Raw genomic sequence first — 15,007 nt, forward strand, 5'->3', positions numbered from 1 at the left:
GGGATGGTGGAAGCTGCCCAACTTACTCGCACACGAAGGTTCCCAGAGGAATGTCCTGCATCGTCCGCACTCCCCAGCCCATCTTTTGGGTCCGGTAAAGCTGCAACCGAGTCCTGGGAAAGAGGAAGAGAGGAAATGAAGCCACACTGATGGCAGCACTCCATGGAAAGAACAGATTTTCACTTAGAGATGAGCAAAAAGCCAGCACCTTCCATCACCACACGCTCCCAGAGGATTTTAATATTCACCCTCCCGTTCTCACCCTGCAGGGATGCTCCACTCCCACCGCTCCCAGCTGTGGGCAGATGCTGGCATGGAAACAGCCCAGGGACAAGGGACAGGTAGCAGGGCTAGATGCTGAGTGTGATGATGATTTACAGAGGATATCAGAACGCCACCAGCAGCATTTCCTCCCCCTCCACACAGCCCTGGGCGAAGCAGGGAAGGTGGAAGAGGATTTACAGCAGCAGAGCTGTGCAGGGAGTGGTGCTGAAGGGGAAGGCAAGGAGCTCCCAGGGACTAAAGAACACCTTGAGCTAAGTGCTCTGACCCCTCTGCCCTCTGCCAAAGCCAGGGCATTCAGCAATTCCATCATATCCAGCTGCCTGGATGAAAGACAAGAAAGAAAAGCTGCAACTTGAGACTTCTTGGTATAATAGCTGCTCTGTGGAATTTTACTGATGGGGTTTATAGGCAGAGAAACAATCCTGTAAGTCATTCTGCCTCGTGCTCAGCCAGAACCTGAGTTAAGTGCAGGATGAACAGTCTCCAGGGCTAGGAAAAGCTTGCTCTATCCCTGAGGGAACCAAAACCCACTCTCAGCAACGCTGTTATCGGAATTAAGTGAAATCTGATGCTCACCTTAACTTCACCCTGTTGCTTTTCCCAGTACTTCTCTTCCCCCCACCCACTCCCTCCTGCACTGTCAGCTCAAACCAAGGGATTTCAGTTTTATCCTGTTTGTCCACAGCTTCACCAGGGCAAACCATGACCTCAGGGGAGTGACTGCTCTCCAAGAAACAAGGTCTAACACTGGGTTTGGGGCTTGGGGGAGCTCCCCCAGGTTTTGGTTTGTCCAGCAGAGCAGAGCCCAGCTCAGATCTGAGCTCTGCGCTGGAGCCAACACCGGTGGCAGCGGGGCCGTGGCTCCGAGCTGAGCCTGCCAGCTGAGCTGGGCCAGGCTGCCAGCTGGATACGTGTGCTCTGCCAGGCAGAGGTAATTTGGAGCCAATCTGATCAAGAAAACACTGAAAACAGAGCAGCAGCCCCCCTGTGGCAGCTGCAGCCCCAGGGCAGGAGCCTTCCCCTCTGCCTCCCCAGGGACCGTGAGCTCTGCCCAGCACCTGACCCCCCTTCCCAGCAGAGCTGCTCTCCCCAGCTCGTGGTTGGGTTCCCAACCCTTCCCATCCTTCAGAAAAAAACACTTCAGCAAGGCAAAAAATGCCAAAGCAACAGCTCTAGCTGTGCATCTCCTAAAGAAACACCCACGGACGCACCGGAGCTTGGCAGGGAAAACCAGGGAGAGGTAAAGTTCTGAGGAAACACATCCAGTTTCTTCCTTGCTTATTTTTAACACTGCAAAATGTCATTGAAACTACAAAGCTTGCAAAAAGAGTGTTGTCAGCACCACAAAGAAATTCAAAAAGGTCTTTTTTTTTTTTTTTTTTTTTCAAGTGGGATCCCTTTGAATTTAGTGCAGTGGCAAACTCCACCAAAACCAAACCAGAACATTGGCATTTTCAGCCAGGCACCAAAATCCCAACAGTCTAAGCTGGAGCAGCGAGGCCAACAGGCATTCAGGTATCTAATTCAGGGGGAATCATGCCAAGAACTTGGAAATTTTAAGCAGCCAAGTCTGGGCATGCTGGCCTGTATTTCCAATCTAGACTGCTGGTTCTTCTGAATTCAGACTCTGCTGCTGTCGTGTCCCTCTCAGCTCCCCACCGAGACACTTGGGCTGTGCATGCAAACCCACAAGCCATTTGTGTGTTTTATGGTCAGCTGATGAAAGAACACTGCAGTTCCCACCTGATGGTGCCATGGGCAGGGTGCAAATATTAACTGAGACGTTAATTGAGCTCATCAACCCACTGCTGCTTCATTCCCACCGGCAGCATGCAGGAACCCACTTCCATCCCACCAGCCCCAGCTTCTGTGCTGGGTTTTGTGGGATTAGGGGGGAGCTGAGAGCCAGAAATCTGATGGCTTTGGGGTTGGTCCTGCCCAGCTCAGCTGTGTCTGCCCCTCCTGCTCACCTGAGGCCGTTCTGCACCACCCGGTTCCTGCAGGTTCTCCAGCATGAGCACGCGTGGTTGCACTCAAAGATCAGGGGGGGCTCAGCCATGTTGAACTCAGGCAGGAGTCTGCCATCCTGAAGGACAGAAAACCCCACACTGGGTTATTTGTCTGCTCCTGGGACCCCCAAAACCACAGGCAGAAATTCCCTCCAGGGTAAAAACAGCCCAGAGAACCCCACGGTGGAGTCGTGCCCCAAACCCAGCGTCAGAGCTCAGGTTCTGCAGAGGTTTTGCTCTGCCCTGACAGCAGCACAGTCACCCACAGCTGACAAACAGCCAGAGAATTTGGATTTTTGCTGCCTGCTATCACCCTACACAGCATTAAAAAAAATACCTCCCAGTGCTGTGCAGAAAACTGGTGTGCATCATCATTTATTGCCATTTGCTGTGCTGGAGGGGAGAAGTGGATGCTTAGTCTGCCTCTGGAATAAAGCCTGAACTTGCAGAGTCCAAGGCCAGTTCTGTGAACCACACTACCTTCCCAAATAACACTCCCAAAAAAAGCTACAATTCAATTATTTACCAACATACAGGACTAAGGAAGTGATGGATGCAATTTATCATATTTAACAAATGTGGCTTTTGAGGCTTGAGAGGTGTAATCACCTATTAATGTGTAAATAAATGGCTAGAAAGCCAAGAAAGATGCCAACACTCCCCTTGGGAGAAACCTGCAGAGATTCACAGAACTTCTGATCTTTGTAGCACCTGCCCAAAGATGAATCTCAAAACCTCCCTGGAGGGTTGAAGCATTTACCCAAAACAAACCTGACTTTCTGACAGTGAAAAAACCTTATCTTTACCTTCATCCAGAGGAATCACAACAAATAAAAGCAGATTATAAAAAAAAAACTTCTCTGTCTACTCTTCTCCCTTTGTTTACATCTTACAGCACTTCCCACGTTGCTCTGAAATGGAAGCTGATTTCATGCATGGATTATTAAATGCTCCCTATCACATGGGTGTAATTAATGGCTCAGTTGGCACGAGAGGAACACAAATAAATAACACAAGAAAAGCTGCCCTGAGCACACAGCTTGGATTATCACACATGTCTCAGAGCTGAGACTGTAACTTCAGGCATTTTAAGTCAAGAAGAAAGGAGCTGGAATCACAGAAGCAGGGAATGGTTTGGGTTGGAAAGGGCCTTAAAAAGCTCAGCTCCTTCCCTTCCATGGGCAGGGACATTTCCCACTAGACCAGGGCTGCTCCAAGCCCTGTCCAACCTGGCTCTGAGCTGTGCAAGAAACTGAATTAGACAAAATTCAGCTCCCAAGCCCTGGTGTGAGCCAGGAGGGGGCTGTGTGTCCTCACCTTGTCGTACCAGCAGCGCATGCTGAGCTGGCCACACATGCAGTTACTGGAGGAGCAGTCGTCTATACAGACACAATACTGCAAGAGAAACAAAGGGTTAATTCCACACCACCCACACAACTGAGGCTGCAACTGGTGACTGGGTCAGGAAACCACATCTCCTCCTCTTGCTGCAGCTTCTGGGCCAGGAGGATCACAGCTCCACCGTTCCATGGCAGATTTACTCCATTCTTTATTTCTGTGTGCAATGAGCACCGAAGGACTCTGCCTGGCAAGGAAGGATCTCATTCTGAGCCAGCCTCAGGACAGGATGTTCCCCTGTTGTTAACCCTCCCCATGCCCTGTGAGCTGCTCTCCACACCTGAGGACAAGGAAAGCTCCAAGTGACACCAGGGTGTCACAGCCAAGAGCTCGGCCTGGGCGCTGCAGTCCATGGGAAGGCAGCACAGGGAAGGTGTCCCAACAAATCCCCGACTCTCCAGCCTCAGAGGAGAGGAGAAGGATAAATGGGAGCTACATCAGCCAGCACCAGATGGCCAATGCTACAGCTAAAGCCTCAAAACTGACAATGAAAATCCCATCTCCTACAACAAGAGCTGGAGATGAGGCACTCAGCCTTAGCTGGAATTTGTTGGTGATATCAGGACATTCCCATCTGGAAGTACAAATCTGTCCTGAGGAGCTGCACAGCCCAGAACAGGACCCAAGCACGACCCCTCACCTGTAAATGAGTGATGTTCCTGTCAATGTCCATCGGGGAGGTGACACAGTTCTGTGACACGTATTTGTAATTGCTGGGGCAGGGCTCACTGTCCACGGAATTGACACAGGGAATGGGGATCCGCTCGTAACCCCGGGCTATGTCTCTGTCAGTGGAGAAAAAACTGTCACAGAAGGAAAGTCCCCCCAGACAAGGAGCCATTCAAATTCCATCCTGGGGCAGAATCACTGGCTTTGAGCACTCCAAGACATTCAGATTAGAACAGAGCTCACGTTTTCCCACCCTGCCTTACAGATGGTTCTTTGTGCTTGTGAATATTTCCATTTGGAGGATGGATTTGCAAGCCATGGGCTGATTCAACATGGGCTTAATTCTTGCTAAGCTCACACTGACCTTCACACCAGTTTAAGAAGCTACACAGTTCTTTCTTAAGCCAGGCCCCTGTGCAAGGGCTCAACTTCATGACCCACAAGCAAAGCCAGCCCTATTCTCACCTGCTCACCACCTTGTCTATCTGGGCAGGCTTCTCAGAAGATGATTCTTTGAGAGTCTTGTTCATCTGTAGGGCCACCCAGACCTGAGAGTTAAGGCTGGAGCACTGGAGCGGGGTCTCACCCTCCTTGTTCTTTAAAGTGACATCCGAGCCACGGGAAAGAAAGAGACTGCAAAACAGCAAGGAAGGGTAAGGATTCCCCAGGAGAAAGCAGGCAAGGGGAAAACAAGCTGAATCACATCCTCCAGCCAGCCCTCAGGGGACGAGGAAGAATCTGTAGTAGTGAATAATCACCTGAGTTTTCTTTATTAAGCATGGTTCAGTGAATCCTTCTGACAGAAGCCACAGACTGGAGCTCTGGGCACCCATGAGAGCTCTGGGCAAACCTTGCCTTGCTTCAGGTACCCTGCTGGTACCAGCCTAACTTCAGACAGGCTTGAAACTCTCTCTGGCAGGGAAAGATATGGGGTGGGAAGAGTAGGCTGGAAATGGAAAAGTCCCACAGGAAACTGCTGGTGGACTTGGCCCTTGTTTATACTCACCAGCTTTTGGTGAGAACATGATGGCTTTATTCAGAGCAAGGATGAAGCAAAGGAAAAGCCCTGTTACCATGCTAGTTGTGGGGAAAAAAAGCTTTAATCAAGGAAGCCTGACACCTTCCTGCTGGGAAGCCCAGGCTGAGCACAGCCCCTCAGACTCCAGAACACGCCGCACTTTCTGACCAGCTCTGGCAGCAGCTGGTACCTCACACACCCCACCCCTGGGAGAAAAAGAAGGCTTCCATCCCAATCCTGGGCTGTGTGTAAAGACCAGAGGCGTTTCAGAGGCTCTCCTGAGCCTGGCAGGCAGCACTGAGGGAGGCAGGGAGGGGGTGAGCAGGGCACTTACACCACACACTCGTAGCGGTTCTCTCGGGCCGCGATGTGCAGGGGCGAGTCCCCGTGGATGTTCACGGCGTGCAGGTCACACTTTGCTGCCAGCAGGATCTCAGCTATGTCAACACAGCCAGAAAAAGCAGCCCAGTGCAAACAAATGTTTTCCTCCTGGAGGGAAAGAGAACAGAGTGGAGATTGTTTCAAACCCCGTGGCTTTGGGATGCCACCTTCCTTCAGCTCCGCACCTGCAGCGTTCATCCCCACCATCCCCACCCTGGGAATGCCCAGGGTGGACAGGGAAACCTTAGAGCAGCCAAACAGGGAGTTCTCACTCCATCCAAGCACACCAAGGATGGGGAGGCTGCACACAAGGCAATCCATCACCTTCCCTACACACACACAGACAGCTCGTCTGCCTCCAAGCCACAAACCAATCTGGATCAATCCAGGAGAGGGGTGACAGACATGAACAAACATGCTGGAAAAGGCTGGAAGCTGAGTTTCCCCAGCCCCAACAGCCAAGAAAGCTACTGTGCCTCCTAGGGCCACAAAATTAGGGAGAAAAAGAGCACAGCACGAAATTGAGGAGAAAAAGAGCACACAGGGTACGTGAAGCTGCCAAAAAGAGAACCAGGAGCCATGGGGTAAGCAATCAATCTGACTCCAGGCATCTCTTAAATACTGTATGTACTCATCTCTCACCAGCAGCACTGGAAATAGCTGAACACTCATCTTTTTGATGGAGATATTTTAAGGGATGATCCTGTTTTCTGTTACACTGCAATTTGCAGCACACGTCGATCCCTTCCCCATGACAGGCTCTAAAGACTTCGATGACAACAGTGAAATGATAGTAATGATCACCCAGCTATTCCCCTTTTTTCTTCTTTTCAAAGCAAAAACAAAGCTGCTGCTGGAGTGTTTGAGCTGTTACCACATAACTTAAGGTCCTGCCTTAAACAGGGAGCTATTGCCACACATCAGGGAAGGGGGAGACACTTTTCTACCCAGCTCCTGCTTCCCTTGACAGCATCATCTAGAAAAATCCCATACAATCTTGAGAAAACATCCACCCTGTGGGTTGTACCCACGTGCTGCAGCTCAGACAGGTCACAGACACCTGGAGAGGTGCTCTGCCTTGCATTGCTCCTGCCTGAAAAGCAGCATCATCACAATCAAAAGCATTTCTCTCAGAGCAGGATGTTTCCCAGCATGGGTGACATTTGTCCTCAAGCACATCCATCGGGACACCCCAGCTGCAGGCCCAGGATGGATGTGTGACACACACAGCTGTTAAGAGCAGGGTTTTCTTTCAAGTAAATTGTTGATTTGATGTTCATCATTAATGTGTGATCCTGAAGCTGTGACAGATCAAAGAGTGTGTTTTGTTCAGAGTCAGCAAGCAGATGTACAGCCCCAAAAGCCCCCTCTCACCTTGATCTTGTTTTTAGGAATAGGATTGGATCCAGACCTGCCTGGGAACTGGGAACTGTCTAAATGTGCTGGGTTTGGCAGGGGTAGAGTTAATCTTTCTCCCAGTGGCTGATCTGAAGACAGGGGTGGTGACAGAGATGTTTTTACTTCTGCTGACACAGAGCCTGCTCTGGTCCTCCCCCCTCACTGGGGACACAGAGAGCTGGGAGGACACAGCAGGACAGGTGACCCTGGCCAAAGGGACATTCCAGACCATCTGACATCAGCTCAGGAAATCAAGTGGGGAAAGAAGGAGGAAGGAGGATGCTTGGAGTGATGGTTTTTATCTTCCCAGGTCACTGCTGCAAGGGTGGGGCTGAACAGCTGCCCAGCCATGGGAAGAAGGGAATGAATTCCCTGTTTTGTGTGTGCTGTGGCTTTGGCTTTCCCTATTAAACTGAATCTCAACCCACAGGTCTTTTTCTACCTTTTACCCTTCTGATTCTCTCCCCTTTGGTGGGGGAGCGAGCCAGGGGCTGTGAGGGGCTTGGTGACTGGCTGGGGTTAAACCACTGAAACACAGAGAGGTTTGGTTCGGAAGAGACCTTAAAGTCATCTACTCCCTGCCATGGACAGGGACACCTTCCACTATTCCCAGGCTGCTCCAAACCTTGTCCAACCTGGCCCTGGACCCTGACAGGAGTGGGGTGAGACACCACACTGCCATATCCATAGAGACTCCAAGAAAAACATGAGAAACATAGTATACGAAAAAAAGAGGAGCAGTGCTGATACAATGACTCCCCTGGTGAAGGCTGGGGAAAAAAGCAGACAGTATCTCCTTTGTATCTTTTCTATTTCCTTGAAAACCCCTGGGAAAGCTGCTGGCACAGCCCCAGGGGGGTCCCACCGAGCTCCAGTGAGTGCTCAGTTCCCACTGGAACTGGAGCTGAAGGGCAGAGCAGCTCCAGCCTGAGCTGCCAGCCTGGCCCTGCTCTGGACACATCAGAGCTTTCATGGCAGTGATGCCCAGGAAAAGCCAGGCTTGGACAGCTGCTGGCAGAGTGCCCAGCCCCACAAACACGAGTTCATTCTCCTCAAAAGGCACACAGGGTGCCCCTAACCCACACCCAGAGTCACTGGCCTGGGACAAGGTAAGTCTGGATTAAAGGGGATCTGCCTGGTGCAGTGTCCAGTGGCAGCACAGAGGGCACAGAGGGATGGGAACCAGAGCTGAATTCCTCCAGCCTCCTCCCAGGCTGTGACAGAGCAGCTGGAGGGAAAGGACATCCCACAAGCTGCCAAAATGCAGGAAAACTCTCTAACCCTGTGAGAACTCTCTTCACTCACACTGTGGCAAGGGATTGAGCCCAAAATCCATCACCCTGGGTGTGTGTGGGGTTTAAAGAGAGACTGGAATTAGGGCAGGAGATTCCAGAGGAGCCTTACGTTGTCACGGATGTTGATGTCCGAGCCCTTGGCCAGCAGCAGCTTCACCAGCTCGATGTGCTTGTACTCCGTGGCCCAGATCATCGGTGTCCAGCCACCATCATCCTGGGCAGGGACAGCAAGGGGTGACACAGGGGACAGACACAGCCTCCTGCTGCCCTCCCCTGTCTCTCCTCGTTCCCCTCCTGCTGCAGGTCCTGCAGAGCCCAGCGTGACTGGGAGCAGCACGCCTGAGCCAGCTGGAGTTTACTCCAGCCCAGCAGGCTGGCTCTGCATCCCCAGCTTGTTCAAGCTGTCCAGAAAGCACAAGGAACACTCAGGGTGTGTAAAAGGCCTTAGAGAAACTCCCTGAGAAGCCTGGGGGACCTGCCCTCGCCCCAGGTTCAGCTCTGCCTCACCCCAGGGCAATGGGCAAACCCCACAAGTGCCAGGCTCAGCCCATCCCACACCATTGCCCGTGATCCCCCCACCAGGAAAGGCACAGGGACACCCTGGAGCAACGGGTTCCACAGCAAATTCAAGGCCAAGGAGAAACTGCAAATCTGCTGAGGGAGTCCCTGAGCTGGGCAAAGCAGCTCCTGGGCCAGGGAAGGTCTCACCTGGCAGTTGACATCCATCTTCCCGTTGGAGAGCAGGTACTGCACCACGTCATAGTGCCCCTTCTTGGCTGCCAAGTGCAGACACGTGGAGCCCTCGGCATCCTGCACACAAGCACACAACAAACCCTCAGCCATGCTCAGGAACAGCACAGGAGCTCCCAGATGGAGCAGAGGACTCCAAAAGTCTCCACCCCACTTCCAGGAGCCTGTTGGGAGGCCAGGGCAAGGACAAGTAGCAGAGGAAGGATGTGGGAGTAGAGATGTAATGACAAGATTTATTTTCCCCTGAAATTAAGCCATATTTAGCAGGGGGGGAAAAAAGAATAAAAAAGAAGAAATAAAACCAGGAAAGAAGGCAGTGCAAGTCCTGCAAGAGAGCAGGAGAGCACTAAGCAGAGCTTGGGGGCTTGACACCAAAGAGGTGCCACCTGCACAGAGAAGGAGGCTGAGAGTGCAAAAGGCTTTGCAAAGCCTGGGGAAGGTACCAGCCCCAAACCTTCTCCAACCTTCTCTCTGTGTGCTGGAGAGCCAAAGGGAAGCAGAAATCCCTTACACAGACAAAGTTTGCACTTTACACCAGGAAAATTGCTTTGTCTCAACTTGAAATGCTCCATTTCTCAATTTTTATTATTTTCTGGATTTTGTTAGGCCTTATCCCAGCACCTGGCAGCAGGGCCCAGGGGTGTGGTGTCTCTCTCCAGAGAGATCAGGCCCCCAGCCTGCCCACAGCCATCTGCCCAGACAGGAGATAAAAAACAACCCCAAGGTTGAAAGGAAAATGCCTTTGGGAGCTGGGAATACAAGGCCTGGAGGAGATGGACAGGCTGTGAGTCACGATGGAGATGCTCCCACCCTCACACCAAAGATCTCTCTGGCTGCAGCCTGATTTTTATCAGGCATTTATATCCCAAGAGCTGAGCACAGAGCAAGGCTCAGAGAGCAGGAAATCAGGAGGAGGAAGGGAAAGACTGAAAACCAAATGACTCCTTCCAGCTAAATCCCTGAGGCAACGCTGGAGGTGAGAGGTTTGGGATGGAGCTGATGTGATGCAGGGCGAGGGAGCAACTCTCTGAGCAAGGAGGGGACATCTCAGGTCAGGAATAGCACCATGAGGGCTCCTTGGGACACAGAAAGAGCTTCTCCACCCCCATAAGTGCCTGCTCCAGCTGAAAAATTCCACAGCTTTCCCCTTGGATTGGTAAGAAGCGAGTGCAGCTCCTCAGCCCTGGGAGAGCAGGGAGATCTTATTGTAAAGTTTCTTCTGGTTTTGAGTGGGGCTTTTCCATCCTGGTAACAGGACCATCATCTTCCCCCTGGGGGCTGGGGAGCCTCCATCCTGCAGTGCCAGGGCTCTGCACACACCTGGCCCAGGTAAGGGCTGCATCTCCCAGCTGCTTCCAAACCAGTGCTGCTGCTTTCAAACAGAGGCCTGAGTTGGTGCAAGAAGCTAATTAATGTAATAAACTAGCCTAGAGCTCAGATGTGATCTGAGGCTCCTGATTTGCTTTTGGAAGCTCAGAATTTATCTCCTTCCTTTGACCTTCAGAGACACCAACTCCCCCCCTCTTTTTTTTTTCCACAAGAATAAATCAGGTGAGGGATGTCTGGGCTGCCCCAAGATGAACCCACAGGTGCCTGTCCTGTCCTTTTCCCCTTCCCAGCTCAGAACCAGCCTCCCAAGGATGCATTTAGGGTCTGGACTGGGCAGCACCTGATACCTTGTGCTGCCAGTTCCTTCCCAAAGCCAGCCAAGAGCAGCAGGTTGTGACAATGAGTTCACATGGGGAGGGTTCCTGTGCTCCAAATAGCATCTGATTTATGGGACTAATAAATGCTCTGTGTATTTTCCAAGATGGCAAAGCAACCAGAGCACGTTAAAGGCAAAGAGACAGCTGCATTTTATTGTTTTGATTTAAATTAAGGGGTAGAGTTTAAAGATGGGGTTTGATTTTGCCACTGCAGCATGACTGCAAGAATCCACACACCAGTCCTTTGGAAAGGAAAGCTTCCTCTGTCATTTTTCCTGGCTTGGCAAGCACCTAATTACCAGCCCATTTTAAAACATCACCCCAAAACTATCATTATAGAGAGTTTATTAAAAATCATTATTACTCTGTAGATACAGAGAAGGGAACTCGAAAATCCAACTCCACTGTGATGGATTTGTGACACTAAGAATTATGAAATCAAATCCCCCTGACATTTGGTGCCACAACCTAAAGGGACAAGTGACAACACTTGCCCCAAACAGCTCATGGCCAGCAGAAAAATGAGATTATGACACCTCCAGCCTTTACCCCAAGACCAACCAGTCCATTTCTCCTCAACCTGGGCACTTCCACCCAAAACTTCAAGGAAGAAACGTTGGACAGAGGCTTCCTCAGGAGAAAAAGGTAAGGAATAAACTGCTACCTTGGGATCTACGAGTGCTCCAGCCTTGATCAGGTATTTCACAGTTTCCAGGTGGTTGTTTTCTGCTGCTTCCATCAGCGGGGTCCTCTGGTCCTCGGAGCAGGTGTCAATGTTAGCACCAGCCTGTTGGGAGGCCAGGGCAAGGACAAGGACAGTTAGCAGAGGAAGGATGTGGGAGTAGAAATTTAATAACAAGATTTAATACCAAAATTTAGCCATATCAAGCAAGGGAAAAAAAAAAAAAAAAGAATAAGAAAGAAGAAATAAACCCAGGAAAGAAGGCAATGCAAATCCACCTGCTCTGGAAATAGTGCACGCTGCCTGCCCCCTCTCCTGCCTTCCCCAGCCAGGAAGGAACTGTAAGGAAGCCAACAGCTGGTATTAAATAACTCCTGTTATTAATAGATTTTGTACTCCTACTTTCTAGATATTGTTTGTGTAACAATTTGGAAAAGTCAGCCCCCTCCTTTTTCCAGCAGCTTTGTTTTCCCTGGTCTATCATTGAGGCTACAACAACCAGCTCTTCTCAATGTCACAAGCAGTAGGAACAACCCCCTGATTGCAACAGAGGCAGGAGCTGCAGAAAATATCCTGGGGATTGGCTGAATATTCCTGTGGAAGTCAATGGCACCACTTCCACAGAGGTCTCTGAGCATCTGTTCAGCTCAGCCTCACTCTTTTCCAAACCATGGCTGTGTCAGGTTATCCTGCCTTGGGCTGAGCTCAGGAACCACCCAAAACTTCAGCCCAGAATGTCTCAGACACAGCTCTTGGCAGGAGTGTGTGTGTGTGTGAGGCTCAGACCTGTCCACAGCAGCTGACTCAGGTTCACCTGGCACAAGGAGTTGTTTTCAGGTGCCTCCCACTCAATTCCTCTCTTTTGACTCTTTTTTCCCCAGCCAGAGCTATTTAAACCAGAGCAGAGGAGAGGCATCTCCAGGCATTTCAAGTGGAACAGGCTGGGGCCATTCCCAGCCAAAGACTGGGCTGCTGCAGAAGCCAGACCTCAGGGAGAGACAAGATGAAGCACTTTGGAAACAAACCAAGTCTACTGATAATTAAATTGTTTGTAATATCTCACAAGTTCTACTCCTTTTCCTCATTCCACTGTCTTCACATGCAGTAATTTCAGGGAGAGCAGCCAGGAAAGCCCATTGCTGCCTTCAAACAGTACCTGAAGGCCTCCAATTCCAGCTGCTGAAATGCACCACCCAGCAGGATCTTTTCCAAGGGCCAGTCACTGCTGCCTTCTCAACAGCCCTTTAAGGTTTCCCAATCCCACAGGGTAAGCAAAACACACTTCCAGTCACTCCAGACCAAGCACACCAGTATAATAAAGAAAAAACTACAATTTCTTCCATCCTTTTTCTTCTTCACATCATTCTGGAGCAGGCTCAACAACATCCCTATGCCTTTGACCATCTTCCCTCAGCTAGAATCCAAATCTCAGACCACAAACCAAACTTGCACCGTCCCTTCACTCCTTTCCATGTGTGAGACATTTATACTGCAGAGGAAAAATCCTGCTGGAGCTCCTCAGGCTTTGACAGAAGGGAAGACAGGGCCTTCATCACCAAGAGCAACCTGGCTTGGAGACCAAATCCAAGCACATCTGGCACATCTGGCACATCTGGCAGTGCCCAGCTCTGGCTGTGCTTAGGCACAGATCCCCACCTGCCCCACAGTGCCCTGCACCAAATCTTCCCCTGCTCCTTGCCTGGGGAACAGCCCAGCAGGACAATTCCAGCTGTGCCCTCCAAGCCTCCTCTGCCCCACTCCTCCCTCAGCAAACCCTGGGGTGGAGGAGGTGTTTTTTACAGGAGGGATTTTTCCACTGCAGATTTCCAGGTGGGGCAGACCAAAGCCCAGAGCAAATGGTTTGTACAGAGGGCTGGAAGTGCAGACAGACCTGAATGAGCATATGGCAGATGTCCACGTGGCCAGACTCAGCAGCAGCATGGAGAGGGGTTCTCTTACTCTGATGCTCCATTTTAAAATTAGGGTCAATTCCATCCACTGCAAAACAGAGCAGAGACACTTTCAACCATGGTTCAGAGACTGAAGTGTAACAGGAGAATTGTGTCTCAGCTAAAGGCTTTTAAAGGATGGCTTCCCAGCCCATCCTCAGCCCTGCTCATGTCTCACTGCACATTTCACCAGACAGCTCTCAGGCCAGTCCCCTGCACATTCAATATGCTGCAGCCCTCAAACCCAGAGCTACAAACACCACAGGATTCAAAACCTTTTTAAGGCATTAATGTCTCTCCAGAGGCCACATCCCTCAGCTGCACAACTCATCTCAAAAACAACAAACACCACACAAGGATTAAAAAAAGGAAGAAAAAAACACTGCTTGGTTTAAAGCAACCCAGAAATTTGGAACAGCAAAGAGTTGGTACCACCTGGCCTCTGTCTCACCACTGTTAACTGCAATTAATGTCAGCGATCCTTGTGGCACCCCTGCAAATACAGAGCTGCAACATGGATGGAATTTCTCCACCCAGCCTCAGGATCTGGCCAGAGATTCTCACAGCTGTGCAGAGACTGACAGATGATGCTGACAGCCAGACAAAGATGTCTGGGCATGATAACATGTTGTGTATGATGAGGCCGTAGTTAAATATCAATGAATAACATTTCTGTGCTATTGAAGACAGGAACAATGGAGCAAACACTTGCTAGACAAAAAAAAAAAAAAAAAGAGAAGGAACTGATAAAGGGCAAGAACAGAAAGCATCCAAAAATGTACAGCAAAGTACTGGAGTGGAAAGGAAGCATCCTGAGGAAACATTGTGTCCTTTGGAGGGGGAAATTCCTGGGGAATATTGGATGCTAAAAACAAGCTCAGCAGCTCAGAGGCACCTGGTGAAAGGCAACTCTGTACCCCAAAAGAAACCCCACGGATTGAAGGCTCTTCCTTTTTGCTTTCTTGCTGATGGGTTTTGTCTTGAGCTGACTCCCATCTTTTCCCTCTCCACAGGATGCAAATATCTCCTCCAGGCACAGAGAGGGGACAGGAAAAACCACATGGAGGTCATTCTGGGGACACAGCCTGGATAAAACCTCGCTCAAATGCAGACACAAGTGGGGAACAGTGCACATTTCCCAGTGACACCACAGAGGAGTCTCTCTGCTCCCGGGGGCACTGGGAAGATGGGAAGTGCTGGGAAGTGCTGGGAGTGCTGCCAGAGGGGCCCTGGCCTGGGAAGGAGGCACCTACCCAACATCAGCAGGACCTTCTGCAGCTCCCCTTGCCTGGCAGAGAAGTACAGCTGCTTCGGGTGGAACCGCAGCTTCTTGGGCCTGCAGGAGGGGAGAGAGAACCCAGGGATGAGCAGGCAGGAATGTCCCAGGAATGTCCCAGGAATGACCCAGGAATGACCCAGGAATGTCCCAGGAATGACCCAGGAATGTCCCAGGAATGTCCCAGGAAT

General features: G+C 50.7%; 1 protein-coding gene across 10 annotated transcripts in view; it reads right to left on the reverse strand.

Annotated features, from left to right (window-relative positions):
- The window catches only part of EHMT1 (euchromatic histone lysine methyltransferase 1), a 119,085-nt gene that overhangs the window by 6,930 nt on the left and 97,148 nt on the right, over positions 1-15,007 (reverse strand). For all 10 annotated transcript variants that reach the window (XM_033518330.1, XM_015644803.1, XM_015644807.3 and 7 more), the window contains 11 exons: positions 14,794-14,876; positions 13,483-13,589; positions 11,574-11,696; positions 9,162-9,263; positions 8,563-8,667; positions 5,714-5,868; positions 4,827-4,994; positions 4,333-4,477; positions 3,612-3,689; positions 2,256-2,371; positions 27-113 (listed from right to left, as the gene is read on the reverse strand). In XM_033518330.1, coding sequence (XP_033374221.1) covers positions 27-113; positions 2,256-2,371; positions 3,612-3,689; positions 4,333-4,477; positions 4,827-4,994; positions 5,714-5,868; positions 8,563-8,667; positions 9,162-9,263; positions 11,574-11,696; positions 13,483-13,589; positions 14,794-14,876 — 1,269 coding nt within the window. The remainder of the gene's footprint in view (positions 1-26; positions 114-2,255; positions 2,372-3,611; positions 3,690-4,332; positions 4,478-4,826; positions 4,995-5,713; positions 5,869-8,562; positions 8,668-9,161; positions 9,264-11,573; positions 11,697-13,482; positions 13,590-14,793; positions 14,877-15,007) is intronic.

The sequence above is a fragment of the Parus major genome, chromosome 17, assembly GCF_001522545.3.
Source record: "Parus major isolate Abel chromosome 17, Parus_major1.1, whole genome shotgun sequence".
In the NCBI taxonomy this organism is placed as follows: Eukaryota; Metazoa; Chordata; class Aves; order Passeriformes; family Paridae; genus Parus; species Parus major.